The sequence below is a fragment of the Cololabis saira genome, chromosome 10, assembly GCF_033807715.1.
Source record: "Cololabis saira isolate AMF1-May2022 chromosome 10, fColSai1.1, whole genome shotgun sequence".
NCBI lineage: Eukaryota > Metazoa > Chordata > Actinopteri > Beloniformes > Belonidae > Cololabis > Cololabis saira.
The window spans coordinates 26,745,115-26,767,890 of record NC_084596.1 but is presented as its reverse complement, the minus strand read 5'-3'; the positions used below and the strand labels follow the sequence as shown (position 1 = coordinate 26,767,890).

The window sequence follows — 22,776 nt, the reverse complement described above, 5'->3', positions numbered from 1 at the left end:
CACTCAGGTTTATGAGTAACATTATGTTGCCAAGTGCCACACCCTGCATTTCAAGGCGAGGTTCGATGTCATACTGCCTCGGGGCACATATAATCAACTTCCTTTATACAGACCCAATCACCAACAGGGACTCACGTACACACACATACACAGACAACAAGATTTATTGCTATTGCTCCACTGAAAAAGATGTTATTTGATGTTATTGTCTCTACGATAACATGCTCTCTCTCTTAATTTGCTTCTGGGAGCAAAACAGCAGAAACTGTATGTATATAAGCCAGATATGAGAACAAATACTTTTCAAAATATTGGATCGTAGCCATCCCATTCCCAAGATCTAAAGAAAAGTGGAGCTTTTCCTGCGCAACCACATGAGCGTTGTTTCAACAACAGTCCATGAGCTGTAACCATGTCAGTGATTATAGCTGTACAACCATTAATATTATGTCTGCATGATTGTGCCACATAACCCAGCCTGGGGCTACACCGTTTGGCAGCACGGCTCTCCGTCGCTCCAGATGGGTATTTTCCAGTAAGTTCTCCTGACACCACCTCAGCTGATACATTTTTGCTCCAGTAGATGGGTGTGGTGCGCGGCTCGGGCATGTCAGGACACCCTATAAACTATGATGTTCCTCAAAAAAGAAAAACGAGATTCCATTTCGGTGGGTGCGCTGCCCCACCCTGTTCATTATCCTGTTTCTCATACCTAACCGCAAAAAAAAAAAGGAAATCTATATAATTGTGAACATTTGTAGCAGATGGCCAAAGGCAGATTCAACAACTGGGATGGGATGGTGCAGCTGCTTTCAATTCATGAAGGAGAATTCAGGACTGCCATAAAACATACAAGTTATTGTTTTCTGGTATTTAAAGAATATTTTTTTTAAAAAGGGACTTTTCAGTTGGTGCCTTATTCTCCCTTCTTGTATGGGGTGAAATAATTTGGAACAACCCAATATTAAATGGAAACACCAAGAATTTCAGTCATTAATTGGCAGAAATGTGATGGGAAAGCGAAGTTGTTTGCATTTGTACTAAAACTGTTATGTGAAGGGTTCTGAAAATACTATAAATACAAAAAGCAATTGGCCCCAGGTTGAAACTTTAACAATCTTCCTTTAAACTAATTTTCATAGCAATGCCTAAAGCCCTGAAACTCATGTGTTTATAAAAAATACCTGTAAGAGTGATATTACTGAATACTGTCACTCTATTGTAGCTCTTAGTCTGGATCAGTGGACCAGATTTACTTATCTCGTAACGAAACTTTGGATGTATTTTGAAGCTGTGGAAAAAAACCAATGATCTCATCGGGCCAGTTGTTCAAAGGTAATCTGATCGGATTTTGGTTATCGGATTGGATCAAAGTTTGAAAATGGGTTGTTCAAAAGGGAAAGTAGGATTCTGAAATTGGATTAGATCACGTAATCCAATCCTAGTTTTAATCTGGATCCAACCTTCAGTTTATGTTGTTCAAAACTTTCCAGTAGGATTTGGATAACTTTGATCCAAAAAAACAGGATTATCCTGATCCCAACAGGGGGTAGGATTTCAAGGTGGATTTCAGGAGGAAAATGTCGAAAAACTTTAAAATTGGTCAAATAATACAACATTTGTATCATTTAGTGTAAATACTTTTATTTATATTTTGCACAGTGATAAAGTAGATAAAGTAAATAATAATAAGATAAAGTAAACATAGGCTACCAATTAAGCCTTTCAGTATAGTAAAGTAAAAATAAAATAAAAAATGATCTTGTCACCATGAAATAATCCCCCAAACAGATTTCAATAACAAACAAAAATAATATATTCAATTTTTCTGTAATTCATCACTGTATATTAATATCAAAGAAACAATCATCAGAGATGAACCTGTCAAAAATAATTTCTAACTATTGCATCCCTTACTACAGGGTTGGTCTGGTTCTTCAGCAGGCTCAGGTGCATCAGAAACGTCATCACAGAGAGGGACATTGCGTCTTCTACCTGTTGTTCTTACATAGCTGGTAGGCCACATTGTGATATGTTGTCCCATTTAGAGCACTGGTAATCCGGATTTGGATTCTTGAAAACTGTGTATCTGGTTCAGGGTGATCCAATCCAATGTTGCTTTGAAAAATGGGATTTCCAAATCCGGATCACTTTGATCCAGGTTAAACTTTTTGAACAACTGGCCCATGATGATGAGTTGTGTTGCACCTGAAAAACCTCTGATTGGGAGGAGGTGAAGTTCTCACCTCACAAGAGTCTCCGGTGAACTTGGGCGGGCAGGAGCAGAGCTCCACGGTGTTCGCAGGACTTCCTGTCCCGGAGTTTGTGGCCTCCTCCAAGCCCACCTCCCCCAAACTAAGTCGCTGGGTCTGAGTAAAATACAGGGCTCGGATTTTCAGGCCCACCAGACCTGCCAAGACTGTCATGAGCTCTTCCCTGGACACGGGCCTGTTGGTATCAGCATGGCGCCAGTTTTCCTGTAAACAAGAGAGTCCAGGCAAATGTGTTCACAAACACTGCTGTATCTTGTACTTTATACCTTTTTGTTTAAAACATTTATGCAGAGCACAATATAAAGTTTACACTTTTAATAATATGCAAAATAATCAAAACCTCAAGGCAGATTTTATCAGGACTGTGAACACATCTAATAAAATTGTTAGTATGTCACATAACAATTCTCCCTCGACATTGTGATGTTCATTTGTGGTGTAAACTGTAAACTAACTTATTTTATACACATGTGGACGAACCTGTTCATACTTTTCTGTTAAAAGGAAGGGAAACCTACAATTGTTACTGAAATAACTTTGAACTAACAAGTGCTAATAACAATTTACTTCAAATTGACCAGTGACTGGAATGGACATAAATGACGGGATCCTAATTTTAATATCTTGTTACAAAACCTTTTAAAACAATCACACAAATCAAGAAATCTCTCAGTGAGACCTCTCGACCTGTAGACAGGTCCTTTGGTCCTCATGAGTAAACTGCTACAACTGTCGGTTTCTTCTCCACATTGCGTATTTCAGCTTTTTCCTGAAATGTTCAGTAGAATTAAGGGCTCATAGGAGGACACTTCAGAATAGCCCAATGGTTTTGTCTTAGCCATTCTTGCATGTTTTCAACTGTGTGTTTTGGTTCACTATTCTGTTGGAGGGCCCATGACCTGCGACTGAGACCAAACTCTAACACCAGGCGGCACATTTTGCTCCAGACTCCCTTAAAAGACTTGAAATTTAATTGTACCCTGCATTCAAATACAATGCCTGAATTCACAAGTCAAATTTCAGTCAATTACTATTAATTCTTACTTTTGTCAGTTATTTCAGTGACCATATGTTTTTTTTTTCTTTCTTTAATAGACAGGTACCATTGAATTAGTCCATGTGTGTAATTGTATTTCATTCTGAGTGACTTCACTACTGGTCATAACCAATGTGTATTACATCCCAAAATGTTCAACTTTGTGTGGCTGCTTTAGGACAAAAGCTACAACAAAAGCGGCGCTGAACGAGAAGAGCTGTTTATTTTACCTCCAAAAGCTGGATTCTGCCCTGGTACAGCCTGTCTGGAATAGGAACATGTGGAGCCATGTGGATCAGGCTCATATCCTGACCCTAGGGTGGATGGAGTGGGAAAAAAGAAATTGATTAATAAGACGCATTTCTGCCAGTGAAAAAAATAAATACAAAAAAATCCCAGTCACAAAGCTCAAAAAATTAGTGAATACGCACTTTCAGCACAACATCAGCTTGTCTGTCCATAAGAGTCATCCCTTCACTGGGGATCCCAAATGATTTGGACTGGTAAGTGAGGAAACCACCATAAGATGAAACCTAAAAAAAAAGAAAAAGGTGAGCAAGACCAAGCCATCTAAGTTAACTAAGTAGAGTCAATTGAAATACAGGCTGTAACTTTAACAAAAGTGAGCAAAAGAATCCTTAGTTTTTCAACATAGCCTTTTATTACAGGAATATTTCCCAGGATGTATAATTGCATATATAATTGAGTGCTGCAATTTTTATAACTACATCTGTAAATGCTATGATGCACATTTACTGACAACAGCTTCCTCAAGGCTTTGACTTTTCTCTTCTCTCCACTCACTCTGTCTCCCAGGTAGGACTGTGGTGCCACCCAGTGTAGACGTTGAGCAGTAGGGAGGAGCTCCTGGACGTCTGCCACCGCCGTGTTGCTGGCTGCGTTCAGAACAGAGGGGACCTCCTCTACGTCGGGGCTTTCCAAACGCCAGCCTTGCATCTCAATAAACTGATGAAAGAAAGACATGAGCATGAGAGTACAGCAGTTGTGTAGTGCTAAACACATTTTATACTGTTCTTTATTCCAACAGTATCATTGCACTTTAATACTGACAGGCCACAGCCTCCCTACTTGGAGATCAGTATAGCAAGACTTGATCATCACCAAAAAAGTTTTAAATTAAAACAATTCAAAATGACTGAACTGACTTATTGGAGTTATATAGTAACTTTACTCCATCAGAAAGTACCCACATCTAATTTAACATCAAAGGTATCGTATAAAAAATGGTATTACGTTATAATTCTGTTCCCTGAGTATCATCAGTATGTGCAACTTTTATTAAAGAAATGACATTTTTCTCAATATTACTTCTATCAGTAAAAAAGATCTGCAAGACATACAACTTCCAAAGGCATTCCTAGACATGCAAAGGCATGAAAATCAAACACACCTTCCCCCTGCGTTTCTTGGAGCTTTTACACTGGTCAGTGGCACCAAAGCAGAAGCAGCTTGTGCAGCCGAGAGGATTGGAGGGGTCAAAATAGAAGGAGCCGTCCCGACAAGTGTCACACCTGACGCCAGCAACATGTTTCTGCAGACACAGCAGCAGTGACAAAGACGGAGTCAGCACATAGAGACAATGCAAAGGTAAATGTGCAAGAGGCAACTTGCACACTTGCACACAAACCACTAGTCTGGACCTACCTTGCAGAGACACCTGCCTGAGTCTGGGTGGCACACATTCGATGTAACTCCCCCTTGATCACAGTCACAAGGCACACACTCAGGAAAGCGGTAATAACCGTCAGCGCACCGATCACACTTCCGGCCACCAATACGAGGCTTGCAACTGCATGAAAACATAAAGACACTTTCTTTTTAAAATAATTTTCAGTGTTCATTCATGTTGAAAACTCTCCTTGAATAACTTGTACATGGAAGTATGATGCAGTATGTCATTTCTTGTGCAAGCTACTTGCTCATTTCATTATGAGCAAGGGTAGGGTATTTTTCAATGCCTTTAACAAAAAGACTGAAAACATATGGTGAAGTGCACATTCTTAGAAAAAAATGTACAAATGTTTTGTTTTTTCATTGATTGGACCTCATGGAGAGTGCAGTAAAGAGTAAAAACCCTGAATTGGAATTTATAACCACTTTTGTTTTGAAAACAAGAGAAAACACTTTTTTTTACAAACCAAATTTGCAAACAGATTCAATGCAACAGGCATTGCCGTCTTTCTGTATCCTGTGTATCTTTCTCTATTACCAGAATAACTTTATGCTTTTGATATCAAAGTAGCTTGTCAAGTGTTAAAATCTTGGTTCTTTTCATCACTAGGACTTTGTATGTTCAGGGCAGACTGCATGTTTGCACAGTGAATCAAGATACAATCACACAGTGTTTACTACTTCCTTTTAGGACAGCTCAATTAAAACACTTTTATTTCATAGATAATGTAGATGGATGAAAACTTTTCTGTAGTATCTGATTAACTACAGAAAAGTGAATGAAAGTTCAGTGTTGGCAAGGGGCAGACTATTTTTGTTCAGTATTCTCCTTTGTTAGACTTTATATTCATGCTTAAACATGCCATTAAATTGTGTCCCTTCTTTCTCCTACAAAAGCTACATGTATCTTTCTTTTGAATAAGTGAACAATGCGGGGCTCTCCACAGAAGTTTCAACGCACCTGCACTGTCCAGTGTTGAGATCACACTGATTCTCTGCATTTGCACTTATGCCACTCGAAGAGCATTCGCAGTTCTCGCAGCCGAGCAGAGGGTGGAAGCTGAAAGTCTGACTCTGACACTCACTACAAGCCGGTCTGACTGTCTGAGGAGGGCAGATGCAGCGACCTGTCACTTCGTCACAGAGCCGGAGGCCACATTCACATGCTACAGACAAAAGAGCAATTAAAAAGTTTATTCTGAGGTGAAATGTGAAGGAGTAAACAATGACTCATTTTCTTAAGGGACATATTGTAGGATATACCCAAAAGACAATATCCACTCACCTCTGCAATAGGGAAATCCATAGTATCCTGTGGCACATTTTGTGCAGCGCTGTCCGATCACGTGTGGCCTGCATGGACACTGCCCTCCCGCTGGATCACAGACAGACCCCGTAGAGCCAGACTTGTCACAGTTGCACTCCAGGGCTCCGTCATTAAAAGCTGCTACAAGAGAGCGAGCTGAGTCCCTGCAGAACTGGGAAGAAGTTTTGGGCCTATCGAGAAAAAGATAAGACAAGAGTTGAACGCAGTTTTACGCAACACGAACCATGCTTCGTCACAACAACTAGAGGGCACCATTTCCAAAATGATCTGGTTTAATGATGTTTGACTTTGCATAACTTTTAAATTGCTACAACTGAGAAAGACAAAACCCCAAAACAGAACAGGAGCATATTGATTTGATTAGCTTGCATTATGTGGTGAATACTTACTCAATATGGAACCCCTCTCCTCTGCATTGCTGTTTGAATTGTGTAGATCTATCAAGTGGCTGTTCCCTCAGGAGTTTTGGGTTGTAACTGCCTTCAGGAACCAACAAGATATAATCCTAAACGACAAACAGACCATATCAAAACATATACAGTAAAACACACAATTTCACCACAAGTATCCATCTTATTGCTATGCTTGAAAGACTGACAGAATTAAAAAATAAATAAATAAACAAATATTTTTAATATTTTAGGTTAACACAGCAAAAATAAAAACACACTGGACAAGGTGCACCCAAGGTGCAGCGTGTCCCCTCCCTCATCCTGACACAGCCTGCAGGCTCAGCTTTTATAAAGCTGTGTGGGGCTGCCAGGTAGAATACAGTGACTTTATTGTTGTTGGGGATATGAAACAACACTGAGAAGAGAGGATCACAAGACGCCAAGTCCTCAACGTAAATAACAGTAACTCAGAGTAGATTTTATCGTCATTATGGACAAGTATAACAAATTCCTTACAATTTAGGCAGTGTTTGAGATGTAACATTAACCACTGACCAGAATAAGAGTCTTTTTAGGGGGCACGATCAAAGAGATGGTGGGTAGCTGATAAGAATTCTTTTCAAAGTCGAGAGCAATGCGGCCATCAGCAACGACAACCTCCCTGCAGCCTGAGACCGCCGGGCAGAACGATGCATTTATCAAACCTGCAGGGAAAGGAAGTTTTAAAGTTGGGACAAATAAAGGAGAAAAGATGCTGCACAATTATCAATCTCTGCCAAAAAAACAAAGAGTAGTGTGTCCCAGACATTGGATCGTCTTGGATCATCATGAGGCCAGGGATGTTATCTGATCTTTAGAAGACTCACATTTCTAAAGGGAGCTGTTAAACTTCAGTCTGGTCAAACAAAGACACACTCACCTGTCCATCTGCGCCCTGTGTCTATTCGCACTTCCACTGGGAAGGAGACATGTTCAGGCTGATGATAATGGACAACAACCACATATATGGCTGGGAGGGGCACTGCTGGAGTGAACCTGATCTCAGTCTGGGAAGAACAAAGGAGGACAAAAAATTGAAAAAAAAAACTGTAGGTGAATTTTGAAATTCCTACTCAGAAGGCCAACTGAATGAGACATTCAGCTGTCAGATCTAGAATGGCTGAAAATGTGTGTAAATGTTACATTGATACCTGAGGAAATTTAAGTAGTGCCCCATCACTCTGAGGCTCGTGGACAGAAAACTGCCCGGACTGCCAATCTTCATTTGCTCTTAGTTGGAGAGCATTGTCAAATGTGGATGATAGCTTCCCGTCACTGGACGCATGCAGAATCAACGCTGAGGAGGGTTTGTCAAACGGCCGCAAAACGCAGTATCGACTGAAAACATCAAAAACAACAAGTTGCTGTTACTTGAAGACTTGTTTGCCAACCCTACTGCAGTGCAACTTATTGGGATTTTGAATGAGAAAGGACAGTAGCCAATCAGGAATTGTCACTCTGGTAGACAAAATATGCTTTTACTCCTTAATAAATGGAACAGAAATGTTACTCTATTCACTGACTGTTTTCATGGCGCAACATAAATGCAGGCGAAAAATCCCAGAGAACGTGCCTTCAGAGGCTGAGACAAGGCTGACCATGACTCAGTCCCGCTGGTAGAGGAACTAAACAGCATCTTAGGATCAAACCAGCAAGCTCTAGTCAGGTCGCACCAGCCAGCTCCCGCCTCCAACACCAGTACCCAGAAGGCCAGCAGTCACCCCCAATGACGTCCACCCCTTTGCACTCGTCCCATCATAGCTAAATATGTCTGGAGAGTCTAGTTCGTGGCACATAAAGACCAACTTCTCTCACCTTCGACCCACTGCAGTTTGCCTATAGGATGGACTGATCTGTGGATGATGGCCTAACCATAGCTGCCCACACTGCGCTGAGTCACTGAACACCAGGGGAACTATGTGTGAATTCTGCTCCGCATTTAACGCGAAACTGGGTCCCCACTTTTCCACCACCTTCACTCTCAGCATCAGAAATTCAGCGATTTTCAGTTTTAATTAAGTTTAATTAATAATCACCTTTGCTTTCAAGTCAATTTCAACAATTTATCTGCTAATATATTTTATTATCTACATTACTCACATTGTTAAAAAGTTAAAATAATAATAATAAAGAGCTACATGCTGACAGCTGTAAACACCGTGACATCCAAGCTGCTTATTAGATTCAGGGTGAGAGTAAATTTTGCATGACAGAAGGCCCCCGACTCCAAGTCAGGCTTCAGGTGATTGATGCCGTCCATCCGTAGAACGCATGTAATCACATGCCGAATAACAGAGGCACATTTCTGTTTTCAGCTCAAAAAGGTTGCTTCAAGTTTTTCAGTCACACGTAGTTCTGTTACTATTTGTTTAACAAGCGTGCTTACAGTTACGTTACATTCCTCTTCTTATAATTTGGGAACAAAGGAAACTTAATTAGTTTTCCATGAATGTTGATTCTTACTAAATGGAAGATTTTAGCTGCTAAACAACTTGTGGTTGGCCCTATCGCTGTCGTCCTCATGGCGCATCGTAACATTTTTAATAGATCACAGGTCTGAACTGCCGGCCGGTCAGTCAAGCAGAAGTCGAAACAATTAAGGCCTATTGTCATAAGTCGTGCAGAATAAGATCTGCAACTGTCCTGCTGAGGTAAAGATGGACCTCCCGGGAAAAGATATTGCCTTGCTCTCGTACGCACCTCTGCATGAGTGGTACATGCACACTTCTGCAAGTCACACATTCCATGGGCAGTGATGCAACACCAAATTATCACAGACGCTGGCTTTTGCACCTTTCATGAATAGAAGCATTCACATACTTGGAAAGTAGAACTCAGCATTTGTTTTTACCAAATGTTGAAAACGTTGGATCGCCTGACCACAAAACATCTGTTTATTCTCTTTCTGTGCAGAACAACTTATCATAGTCTCTCCACAGAGTTGATACAAAGCTCGTTCTTTGTGTACATCCGTTTCAGGTTACATTTGTGGATGCAGTAGATGAATGTGTGGGATTTATATATATTTATATACGTGTGTATGTGTATGTGTGTGTGTGTGTGTGTGTGTGTGTGTGTGTGTGTGTGTGTGTGTGTGTGTGTGTGTGTGTGTGTGTGTGTGTGTGTGTGTACTACACTGTTGTCGGAGATTTCAAAGGTCACACACATGCAACAGCGATTTCCTGCCTTGGCCTTTATGCACTGACATCTCCAGAGACTTCTTAAAACACAGTAGATGTTAAAGGACCAACGTTTTTTTAACAGTTTTGCATTGAAATACATCTTTTGACTGATGATGACAGAGTTTAGCACAAAGCGGTGAACCATGACCTATCTGTGCTTTTAAAGATACAGCTTTAAAGACGAAAGAACTACATATTAAGATTTTGGAGGGTGCTCTTTTCATACCCAATCCTGATGCCCTCAGCTGACTGTAGACTCTTTCACAAGAGTCTGGATGTTTATGACTTTAACTGCCTCTATCAACTTGCTTCAGTGTGTTGCTGGCATCACATTCAATATCTGATTTGAGTTCAATGCAGCTGGTCAGTGAAGACATAAAAATAATGTCCTTTGTACTTGTGTCTCCCCAACTGATTTTGAAATGTGATTTATAATCGGACTTCAAGTGTGGCATGTTGCCTGACGTGCTTACCTGTCTTCTGTGAAGCGGCCGTGAGTGGAGACACACAGTTCCTTTGGCTCCACATGTTCCATAGAGAACTCTTCTGCAGGTACTGCAAACACTTTGTACTACACAGAGAGACAAGTGTATTTCAAATGACATGAGTCTAACTACAGCAGATATTGTGCTAATCTAAATCTTTTGTGAAGACATTCCCCTTACCAGAAGGAACGACGTAGTGAAAGTCTGGATCAGAATATCCGCCCTGTGAGTAAGCTGCATAATTGCCACTTGATTTCTGTTGTCCACTGCTACACTTCGGCACAAAGTGCTGCAAGCAATCAGATGCAAACCAGCTGAAAAACATTGAACTTTCTAACAGAATTGTCAAAATACTGAGAAAACACAATAAATTACCACTAAGGATAAGACTAAAAAGACTAACTAATACAAGAATCACCTGAAGGCACAGCTATAAATGTTGGCTCTGGTAAAGATCTGGGTGTCTGTTTGACCACTGACGAGTATGTTGACGTTTTGTACGTTGTCCACCATGCTTGCATACTCCAGAACAAGAGCATAAAGACCTGGACTAGGCACACGTAGACTGAGCTCCAGCTGGGACTACAGGAGACAGGACATGTACTGGATGTTATTCAGAGACATTCAGGGCATTTAAGACTCCAAACACCATGACATAAAAGTGTGATCAAGCACTGATCACACTGTGAATCTGTGCAATAAGCCCTGCCTTTTATACTGTAAGTATGTTTGCAATACTCAACCTGTCTCCCATTGAGAGTGGCCATTTCAGGGTGATCTGGGCTGGGACGTTGCACGCGAGCCTGTCTCGGCCTCCGCCCGCGAGCCTGTCTCGGCCTCCGCGCACGAGTCTGTCCGCGCCGGTCGATGACTCTTCCCTGTGACCCCAACACGGAGCTGAAGCCATCCATGGCTACGTGCTTATATAACAGACAGCTACGACACGCCGGAAGAAGCAAAATAAATGGCTGCCACCAACAAGAAAGATCAAAGAATGGATGAAATAAGAAAAAGGGAATAGAAGAGAAAATGTTACTTTGCGTCCTTGTTTGCAGTGGTTAAGTATGTGCAGGGCTCTGTGATTTTTTCCTTCAGCAGTGATGCCTCGTAGTAATCCCGGGGCAGCAGCACCAAATAGTCCTGGTGTGGCAGAAGAGGACTGTTTCATGAGTCAATAACTCTTCAATAGGTCATACAAATAGGAATAAAATGTTGAAATATGAAACAGAAGCAGTTTAATTCTCACTATTTTCCGTTTTTACATCAAGGCATCAATGTCTTACAAACTCACCAAGAGAACCCCCTCTGCCTTTATGTGAATGATCCATTTCCCAGGATTCATTGCAAAGGGCTCAGCGAAGCCCTCTCCTGGGACAGTGAGGAAGGATGGGGAGGCACTCGGAGGAAATATAATTTCTTTACTATGATCTTTCCCTGCAGAACACCAAACACAGCTGACTGTAACATCATACACTTGTATAGAGAGAAAAGCAGCACTAGTGGGCCAACTTAGAAATAAATGTTATGAAGGGAATGTTTCCAGTCCTCGAATGATGGGTTAGATTTGACAGTTTGATGGAGAAACAGGAAAGAGCTGATACAATATCAGAGGCAGCCTTACCTGGAATGCCTCTGTTACTGGTAGCGTCGATGCTACCAGTCACACTGACGCTGCTGGGGTTAACAAACCGCAGAACCACACGGAATAAGTTCTGCCTCCCATCTTTTGGATCAACATGCACTATTACTCTGACTTCACTCTGCAGGGATGACAGTTACACACTAACCACAATGGCACAGGTTTGAGTAGATGATGATGTTAGCAGTGATGTTAACAGGGAACAACCATGTCAGACGGGTGGAAAGTTTAGAACACAGAGCAGGTTAATCAATAGATAGCAAGCAAGGTGAGGGGAGTAAACAAAGAGCTAAAAGCAAGGAAGGCCCTTCACTTACAGTCACAGCAAGACTGGTAGTCAGCTTTGTCTGCCACCAAGATCCATGCTCTCACTCGTGCACCACCCTTGTGTCGGGGGGTGGCGTAACGAATTACAATATGGAAAGGTCCAGGAAAGGCAAGGCTAAGCATTAGGATCACTTCTGGCTGAAGACAGAGAGGGTTAGTTCTAAGAGAGCTGGAGTCCACATTTCTACATCAGCACTGAAATGACAGGAGGCTGTGAGCGTCAAGGAGGATTATTTGTGCAAAAGCAAAAGCAAAAGATTCATGGCGACATCATAGTGGGCTGAGAAAGGAAACACAGGGCCACTGCAGTCGCAGGTGAACTACAAATTAAAGTTTTCCAAGCTCAAAGGTTCTCATCACATTTATGCGTCTTGTGCGCCAGGGAAGCTAATGTGAATAGACAAACCTGCGCCGGGGACATTATAGCATAACCTCTCCAGCTGAAATCTGGAAATTCTTGAGGGTTATACCCAAAGCGCACTGGTCTGGTATTTGGTGTTGTGCCATCCTCCACTTCAAACTTCAGCTGATGCAGGGTAGGGAAGTAGTAGCCGGATGCTGGCCTAATGAGTGAGAAGAGAAAGATGTTTAATTCAGCTTTTGCATGCAGTATTTTGTGGAAAATTAATTTGAAAACACATCTTACTCTGTGCATTTAGGGCCGATAACATTCTTCCGACATTGACATTGTCCGGAGACCTGATCACACGCCGTTCCAGAAGCGCCACCAACGTCGCACTGACAGCCTGTGGAAGAGAGAAAAAAATACATTCATGGAGAATAAATTAACACCAGCCTTAAAATGAAGGAAGTCACACTTGGAGTAAAAAAACGATCACATTAGGACACATAGTTTATTCGGATCACAGATAAATAACTCAAGAAAAGGGGCAAGTAATTACTGATGCTGCATTTTGCAAGTGGCATAAGGTCTTTTTGCACAACTAACATAAGAAGTTGTAGTTTAAGATTTCAAAAAAATCAGGAACAAAACACGAACTCATGTTTCGGTTGTAGCACTGAATTGAAAAAAAACATAGGAGTGTATTAGATGTGTCATCTATTGATCTACGCTCTTTAACATGTAAAACTGAAAGAATTTAATTAATATTCCGATAGATAACCCATTTGAACCCATTCATTCAGAAATTGAAATTCATTACCATCACCAAAATAATATATGCCAAAATTAACAGTAATTTCTTGGTTCATCATCTGCATTTGAGGCTCATACAAATTACAGTGTTAAATCATTTAAAGTAAAATAATAGTTAAAAAGAGATTAATTTACATTTTAACTATTTGATAACCTTATAATCAAAATGAAAAATGGGATGTGTTATGATGGCCTTGCTGTTTAAGGGTACGTGGTTTTTTAAAACCTAGCATAGACCCATGCAACAGTATTTAAAATATAAAAGACAGAAAGAGCATTTTCTACTACATTTTTATGTCATGAGAACAAGAAGAGATTCAAATAAATGTGTCATACAATTGTAAGTGAAATGTTTGATGCTTTGTAAAAAAAACAACAAAAACAACAAAAAACATCTTACCTTGACAGCCAAAATATTTTTTTTTCTGCAGCTGGAAGTATCCATCCTTGCATGAGTTACACGAAGGGCCACACACATCAGGCTTACAGTGGCACTGTCCACTTCTCTGAAAAAAACAACACACAACCACGTAAACAGCAGTGTTGGCGTTGGCGCCACTAAAAGTTGCAACAGCTGAAAACTCTCACCTGTTCACATTCTCCAACACCACTCAGCGTCCCTTTCAGATCACACTGACACTCTGGTATGAGAAAAAGGCGGAGAGGGGATGGGTTATGAAAATGTAACGGAGGATCTGCAGTGAATAGACTCTGATTACAGGATTTCAGGGGTGAAACCCAACAACACAAAGCCTTCCAATCTTTACAGATCTGCACATCAAAGGTCCAAAGGAGCTTTTTCAGCCACAGCTTGCCCCTCATTAGAAAAAAAAAATCTCTGAATATCCGGTCAGAGTAAGCCAGAGGCATTCTTGAGATATTAAAAGCATTTTCTCCCCTCTCTCATGCATTCAGTTAGTAATGCAGTGATAACATTCTTGCTTGAAGGCTCTACCGTAATATAAGACAGGTATCTGGAGGAAGCCCGGGGCTGCTGTCTGCATAATCAAAGCAAACTTATTACTAGTTTCAATTGACTAATAAGGAGTTGATGTTTTGTAGGTTAGTAAGGGAACAGAGGAGAATTGTGGTGGTGTTAAGTTAGTGACTTTTATTGAGGGATCATGTAGTGAAATACCATACTGCAAGCGAGGTAAGTTAGCAGGAATTTGCCTGTGTCATGTGTTATGGAGGTCCCTCCTGAGGGAGGGGAATACAGCCCTGCTGAGAGGAAAGTGTTGACATATTCTCTGAGCAAAGCGGGCCAAGACCCATATCAGTGCCTTGTCAGATTACTTCTGGCAATTCAACATTTAGGTTAGAAATGGGGTGAGTGATTATAAACAATACTATAAAAGGAAAAGTATAAACCTGCCACCTTCTTCTTTCTTGTTTCTCCACATACTTAACATAATGTCTTCAGTGTGTTTTATCCTGCTTTGTGCCAATGAATGGTCACTTACCTACACAGCCGTGAGGGTTTTCAGTATTGAGGTTCCAGTATAGAGGTTTACACCTGTTACAAAGGGTTCCCTCTACATTTGGTAGGCAGCGGCACGAGCCCTGAAATAACAGATAAGGAAATCTGAGGATTGTTGGGAAAGCCAGGTTAGATTTGTTCACCATCAGATAGAGAAAATGAGTCACTGCTGCCCGCATGTCGTACTGCAAAGCAAGACGGGAAAACATGCAGGGTTGCTTTTCTCTGTGTTTGTTGTTCTTTGAAACATAATATACATTGATAACTAATAGATGGATACGCTTGAATAGTTGAGCATTACTTCATGTCGCTGTTCTTCCTTCCTCTTCAAATTGGAAGGAAGTCTCTTTTCCTTTTTTGATTACAAAAACATTTTGCGGGATAAGCACTTCCCTGATATACAGCTGAATGTGGTGGCCAAAGTTATCAGTTGTACAGCTGTTAGTTCATGTCACTCCACACCCAGATGAGATTTAAACCCACTTCTGTTATCAAGACTAATATTAACAATCAGAATAAAACAAAAGTGATAAAAAATGCTTACGTTACGACGACGACTATGGAAGTGACTTACCGTTTGCGGATTGTGGACCTCTGTTCCTGCCGTGCTACACACACTGGTGAGGTCTGGAAAATGGAAACACAATCAACAAATGTTTACCTGTTTCTGCTGGCATATGCTTATCTGATGTTGTCCACGATGCTCACCTGAGCACTGAGGGAACCTCCGTCCAGAGGCACAACGGTCACACTGCTGGCCCACCACACCAGGGAGACAGGGGCATTGACCCGATAACGGATCACATGCAGAGCCGGACGAACCTTCTGGTGAACACTGGCAGGCTGGAGACAGGAAATCAAACCTTCAATCTTAAGTGATGCTATCATTAAGATGAGGAGAATCTGACATGAAAGAATCTGATATGAGAAACCCTTTAGCCTGCTCTTGAGATTAGGCTTTTTTTTTTTTAAAGACGTGCATCTTCTTAAGTGGCTCCCAGTTGTCTATTCCTGGAAAAACCATTAATGTCCCATAATCCAGTTTTCTGTGTTTCGGACACAGGAGTTGGCAGTCAGCAAGTATTGTCAAGCAATATATGAATGATCTGGGTCTTTGCGATACATGGCGTTCTCTTCACCCAACTCTAAGGGACTACACTTTTTTTCTCAGCTGTACTTCTCTCAAATCATCACTGACAATTCACATAACGTTAAGTTTCTCTTTAGCACAATTGACAAACGTATTAATCCTCCGAGACCAATACCCACTGAGTTCCACTCCTCTGATAAATGTAATGAATGTGCATTATACTTCAAATCTAGAATCCTGAACATTAGGAACAATATTGCGGCTTCCTCTGCTGGTGGACGTGACCCTTCTCCCTCTGCTCAGCACCGTAGTGCCAGCACTCTTTCCAACTTCACCTTTACTCAGTGCAGTGACATACTACAGGAAGTAGTACAACAGCTGAGCTCTGCGACCTGTTCGCTTGATCTTATGCCCACTAAACTGTTCAAAGATGTTTTTATCTGTATTGGTGATGATGTACTCAAAATTGTAAATACGTCCCTACAGTCTGGAATCTTTCCCTCAGGTCTCAAACATGCTATTATAACACCATTGATAAAAAAGAGTAACCTTGATCCATTCACTGTTGAGAACTACAGGTCCATTTCAAACCTTCCATTCCTGGGGAAAATTCTGGAGAAGGTTGTCTACCAGCAATTACACAGGTATCTGTCATATAATAGCCTGTTTGATGCCTACCAGTCTGGTTTCAGAAAAAATCACAGTACAGAAACTGCCCTCGTCAGAGTTATCAATGATCTGAAAATTAACACAGACAACCACAAAGTCTCTATTATGTTACTTCTCAACCTTAGTGCAGCTTTTGATACTGTGGACCATGTCATTCTACTTCAGCGCCTTGAATAGTGTTTGGGCCTCAGAGGCTTCAGTTCTTAAAGGTGACCTATTATGGCATTTAATGTATATTTTAAACAGGCCTTGAATGTCTTAAAAACAATCTAAAGCTTGTTTTTTCTACATAAATCATAAATCCAGCCTGTGGGCCCTGTCACTAGTTTTACCGCTTCTAACCTCTTTTTCTGTGCTCCATTCTAAGGGAAGGGGGGGGGTATGATAATGAGGCTCTGTGCTGATTGGCTCCCTGAATGACGTGTAGCAGGGGAGGAGCATAAACCTCGCTCCGCCAGAGCAGCCCGAGCCTGTAAATAAATAAAACACTTAATTTTCACAAATGGAAACTTTATTATTAAAAAAATAAAATATGAGTTGTATATAAATAACATTTATGCACTATTTAAGCCGGATCTACCCGGCGGATGCTGAACGCTGGCCCCGGAGCCACGCCGGGCGCCCGGGAGCAGCGCTGCTGGAGCAGCGCGCATCACCGCGGCTTTAACGGGGGGATCTGACCGGTTCCGACCGGCCGGGACCGCAGGAACCCGCCTGGACTGGTAGCAGGGACTCCCGGGGACCGACCAGCAGAATTTCAGCCGGATCTGCCCGGCGGACATTGCTGCGCGATGGGCGCCGCAACCGCACGGCGGGCGCACAGATCGGCTCCGGAGCATATCCGCTGCGCATCGCCCGTTACAGGGGATCAAACCGACAGATTTGCCTGAAAATCTCGGAGGGTGAAGCTGGTCCGACCTGGGACAGATCCCCGAGGACCCAGCTCCCAAACCACCCGGGAACCTGGATGATTTAACCCGGATCCGCTCCGCCGCGGCGCCGCGTCCGACTGGCTGAAGGATGGACCGCTCCAGCAGCGGAGAGAGCTGGTTGTGGGCGTGGTTTCAGCAGGGGAGGCCGAACCTATGGAAATCTTCAGATCTCATCTCAGATTTTAATCGGCTTAAAAAAAACCACGTGACACTGGGGGACTCTGTCCGGCGGGGGTCAGAGACCTTGCAGAAATTCATGGTATTTTGTCTCCCCTGTGCTGGCAGGGTGAGGGGAGACCACTTTATATATGTTAAAACAAGAAAAAACGTGTTTTTCATAATAGGTCCCCTTTAACTGGTTTTCTTCATATCTAAGTGGTAGATCTTTCTCTGTTTCGGTTGGCAGCTATGAATCTGATAATATCAGCATTCAATATGGAGTCCCACAAGGGTCAATTCTAGGTCCCCTACTTTTCAATTTGTGACCACTTGGGTCCATCATTCGGCATCATAATATTCAATATCATTCTTATGCTGATGACACACAATTGTATGTATCTGTTACTGCCAATCATTTGAGCCCAGTCAATGACCTCATTCAATGCATTACAGATATCAAGTATTGGATGGCAACAAACTTTTTACAGCTAAATGAAGAAAAAACCGAGATTATTTTAATTGGTCCAAGTGCTCTTAGGCAACATATTCTCCCTCTATTAACTCCTCTGTCAGTAAAACCCTGTGAGCTTGTCAAAAACTTGGGTGTTATTTTAGATGCTGATCTTAACTTCCAGAAACACATAGCCAATGTCTCCAGGACTGCCTTCTATCACCTCAGAAATATATCTAAAGTAAGATGCTTTCTGTCACAATCAGACTCTGAAAAACTGGTTCATGCCTTTATCTCCAGTAGATTAGATTATTGCAATGCACTTTTTGCAGGACTAACAAAGCAAGTGTTACATAAACTCCAGCTTATTCAAAATGCTGCAGCCAGAATTCTAACAAAAACCAAGAGGTATGAACACATCACTCCTGTCTTGTCCTCTCTGCACTGGCTCCCTGTTAAACAAAGAGTAGATTTTAAAGTATTTATTTTTGTCTTTAAATCTATGAATGGCTTAGATCCCTCCTATATAGTTGACATGTTGACTGAATACATTCCGGACAGATCCCTTAGATCATCAAATAAGAGTCTTCTAATCACTCCTAGAATCCACACTAGATCTGCTCATGGTGCTTTCAGTCACTACTACACTCTCTGGAATTCCTTGCCACAGGAACTAAGGTCTGCTCCAACAGTGCCCACTTTCAAAAGCAGACTAAAAACTTACCTTTTGTTTGCCTAAACTCATGGTTGGCTGGGTGATCGCACTTTTTGTTCAAATGGAATTATGGTTGTTATTATTGTTTTTTCTCTTGTCATACTCGTTATCTATTCCTGTTACTGTAAACTTGTAATTTTGTTTATTTGTTTGTTTATGTATTTTTGAGCACATTGAGTCCATGCTTGTAATGTGAAATGTGCTTTATAAATAAAATTGACTTGACTTGACTTGACATTCTAGGTTAGATTATTTTTTAGTCAGTAGCTCTCTGATGAGAGATATCTCGGAATCCCAAATCCACCCAATTATTATCAGCGATCACGCACCAGTTACTTTCACTCTGGGGAAGAGGGGGAGCGTACCATCCTTTAAAAATTAGAGATTTAACACATCTTTGCTTAAAGACCCTGACTTTATTAATTTTTTTATGAAAGAATGGGACATATTTTTGCAAAATAACGATCAGCCGGAAACATCAGCAAGTGTGTTCCTGCTTCCTATGGGAAGCAGGAAAAACAGTAATGCGAGGTAAAATAATCTCCTTTTCCTCAAATAAAAAAAGGAAAGATAACTTAAAAACAAAAGAATTAGAATGCAAAATTAAAACGTTAGAGTAGGCCTTCCGGACCCCTAGAATAAGGAAAACTAAAATAGAATTAAATAAAATAATTGACGCAAAAACGCAGTTTTTAGTACAAAGGCTTCGCCTGGAAAACTTTGCACACGCCAACAGATCGGGGAAATATTTAGCCCATCAATTAAAAATAAATAGGGAAAAAGCAACCATATCATCTATTAAGGACCAATCAGGGGAAGTTACACATGATCCCTGTTTAATAAACTCAGTTTTCAGAGACTTTTACTATAAACTATACTCATCGCAAATTGAGCCATCCGACCAATCCATCAACGAGTTTCTTGGAAAAATTAATCTGCCGAAGTTACATCAGGAGCAGGTTACGAATTTAGACTCACCGCTCTCAATAGGAGAACTTCATGAAGCTCTCCAACATATGCCTAATAATAAAGCTCCGGGCCCAGATGGTTTTCCAGCTGAATTCTATAAGGAATTCTGGAGCATATTAGCACCAACATTTTATAAAATTATCCTAAATGTTAGGGAGAATAAAAGCTTACCATTAAATATAAATTCTGCTAATATTAGTCTTTCATTAAAACCGGATAAGGATCCCTTGCTATCGAGCTATCACCCAATATCATTGATAAATGTAGACCTTAAAATAATCAATGTAGACCTTAAAATAATCAGCAAGGCTCCTACCGAACGTCTGAAAAGAGTCACCCCTTCTATTATACATCCGGATCAAACAGGTTTCATTAAAGGTAGACATTCTTATACTAATACTCGTAGATTACTTAATATTATAGATTATTCGAATATCAACAAATTGGAAACTACTATTATATCTTTAGATGCTGAAAAAGCATTCGATCGGGTAAAATGGTTTCTATTGGCAACTTTACATAAATTTGGATTTGGCGAATCTTTCTGGATAAAAATATTATACAGCTCGCCCAAGGCACGGGTAAGGACAAATGATCAAATCTCCTCAAGCTTTAACTTGGAAAGAGGCACTAGGCAAGGTTGCCCTCTCTCTCCCTCACTATTTGCAATATTTATTGAACCTTTAGCTGCAGCTATTAGACAAAATCTAAATATTAAAGGTATACAATGCAAAACATTAGAGCACAAAATAAGTCTTTATGTGGATGACTTACTTCTCTTCCTTCAGAATTCACAAACTTCACTATCACAGACAATTGCACTTATAGAGGGATTTTCATCTTTGTCTGACTATTCTATTAATTGGTCTAAATCCACTGTTTTGTGTGTTAACTGCAATTTTAGGAATATAGCCAATACTAAATTACAAACAGGGAACATTAGATATTTAGGTATAAATATTTCCCCTAGGCTGTCAGAGTTAATAAAATTAAATTATGTTCAGCTTTTAAAGAAAATAGAAGATGATCTTTCCAGATGGAACTCTCTTCCCATTTTACTCATGGGAAGAATTGCCACCATTAAGGTGACGGTTTTACCAAAAGTAAATTATTTTTTCTCAATGATACCATCCAAACCCCCTTTTTCCTGGTTTAAATCATTGGACTCATATGTATCAAAATTTCTGTGGAAGATTAAAACATCACGTATTCGTTTAAAGACATTCCAAAAATCCAAGGAATGTGGAGGTTTAGAGTGACCTAACTTCCAGTATTACTTCATAGCCAATAAATTACAGTATATTGTAACATGGTCGAAAAATCATTCTCTAGATAGTCAATGGCTGGACTCAGAGCAAGTATTTTGCAACAAGCTAGTAATTTCGGAGTTACCATTTATCAGTCAAAGCATTAAACATCATAAATGTTTCAAAAGTATTACTATTAGCACAACTCTGACAGCCTGGTGGGAATTTCTCAAAGTAGCTAAAATTTTGTACGGTATCTACAACATGTAATTATAGGAGGACAGTTTGTACCTTTCAATTCACTTATTGTTCAATATGGAATTAGCAGTAATACATTTTTAGAATACCAACAACTTAAGGTCATAATAAATAATACGTATAAAATTAACCAATTAGACTTACGACTTCCCGCCAGGATAACAGATTTATTGATCCTAAGTACTTTAAAGTTGTTATCAAAACTTTATAGGTTAGTTTATAAATTAGATAATTCAGTATCTGTCCCGATCTCAAAGTGGGAGGCGGATCTCTCTCTTAACACCGACCAGATTTCTTGGTCACAAATATGTTTAAATATTTTTACTATGACTAAGAACCCAAATTTACAACTTATACAGTACAAAGTTCTTCATAGAATACATTATACAGGACAAAGGATGTTCCAGATGGGCTTTGTCACCTCTAATATCTGCTTACAGTGCACAAAGAACACTCCTGATAATTATATGCATGCTCTATGGTTTTGTACACCGGTACGGAGGTTCTGGACGGAGATTTGTGAGGATTTATCCACATGGATCAACTACAGAATTCCAGTGTGCCCCACAATATGTATATTAGGACACATGGGAGATATTCAAATGGAACCTAACTGGCTACACCTGGTTCTCACCACCTTATGTATCGCAAAGAAAACCATTCTAGTGAATTGGAAACAAAAGTCCAGTTTATGTATTAACCACTTTAGGAATCTTTTATCAGATCATATCAGTAGTGAGATAATGTCTGCCTCCACTGAACAACATTCGGCTGACTTGCATTCTCTCTGGTCCCCGATTATTGGCTTCATTACCTAGTGGGGGCGGGGGGGGTGGTGATCTCGTAGCCCTTGGGGTTGGGGGTCGGCTTGGGGGGGCTGGGGCGCGGGCCTCTGGTGGCCCCTGGGGGGCGCTGGGTGGGGCCGTGGGGCCCTGTCCCTGGCCGGTGGGGGCCTATGGGGGGGGGGCCTCGTGATGGGGGGGGGGCCTCGGTGGTTGGTGGGTTGCCTTCACCTGCACGCTTGCTCTGTAGTTTTTAAGTTAGTTAGCGGAAGCTTAGCTCAGACCGTATTCGGATCTCGAGATTTGGGTCGATCGCCGCTCGTGTTTTGGTCGGCTCCGTGTCGGTTTTGTGTTTTGTTTGTGGTTTTTGTTGCAGATTTCCAGTGCTTGACGTGTGCCTCCGTGTGTTCCTGCTTGCTGGATTGGCAGTGGATGTCACCCCCCCCCCCCCCCCAAAAAAAAAATCACTGGGTATG

At 41.1% G+C, this 22,776-nt stretch overlaps 1 protein-coding gene across 3 annotated transcripts in view; it reads right to left on the bottom strand.

Moving 5' to 3' along the window:
- The window catches only part of LOC133452740 (laminin subunit alpha-3-like), a 75,399-nt gene that overhangs the window by 18,411 nt on the left and 34,212 nt on the right, over positions 1-22,776 (bottom strand). For all 3 annotated transcript variants that reach the window (XM_061732341.1, XM_061732339.1, XM_061732340.1), the window contains 26 exons: positions 15,737-15,871; positions 15,603-15,655; positions 15,012-15,111; positions 14,137-14,189; positions 13,949-14,054; positions 13,039-13,138; positions 12,799-12,955; positions 12,048-12,186; positions 11,718-11,860; positions 11,463-11,566; positions 11,170-11,362; positions 10,845-11,008; positions 10,607-10,715; positions 10,415-10,512; positions 7,911-8,097; positions 7,640-7,766; positions 7,276-7,424; positions 6,718-6,833; positions 6,287-6,498; positions 5,963-6,167; positions 4,975-5,119; positions 4,721-4,861; positions 4,114-4,275; positions 3,741-3,842; positions 3,540-3,623; positions 2,247-2,477 (listed from right to left, as the gene is read on the bottom strand). In XM_061732341.1, the coding sequence (XP_061588325.1) occupies positions 2,247-2,477; positions 3,540-3,623; positions 3,741-3,842; positions 4,114-4,275; positions 4,721-4,861; positions 4,975-5,119; positions 5,963-6,167; positions 6,287-6,498; positions 6,718-6,833; positions 7,276-7,424; positions 7,640-7,766; positions 7,911-8,097; positions 10,415-10,512; positions 10,607-10,715; positions 10,845-11,008; positions 11,170-11,362; positions 11,463-11,566; positions 11,718-11,860; positions 12,048-12,186; positions 12,799-12,955; positions 13,039-13,138; positions 13,949-14,054; positions 14,137-14,189; positions 15,012-15,111; positions 15,603-15,655; positions 15,737-15,871 (3,515 nt within the window). The remainder of the gene's footprint in view (positions 1-2,246; positions 2,478-3,539; positions 3,624-3,740; positions 3,843-4,113; positions 4,276-4,720; positions 4,862-4,974; positions 5,120-5,962; positions 6,168-6,286; positions 6,499-6,717; positions 6,834-7,275; positions 7,425-7,639; positions 7,767-7,910; positions 8,098-10,414; positions 10,513-10,606; positions 10,716-10,844; positions 11,009-11,169; positions 11,363-11,462; positions 11,567-11,717; positions 11,861-12,047; positions 12,187-12,798; positions 12,956-13,038; positions 13,139-13,948; positions 14,055-14,136; positions 14,190-15,011; positions 15,112-15,602; positions 15,656-15,736; positions 15,872-22,776) is intronic.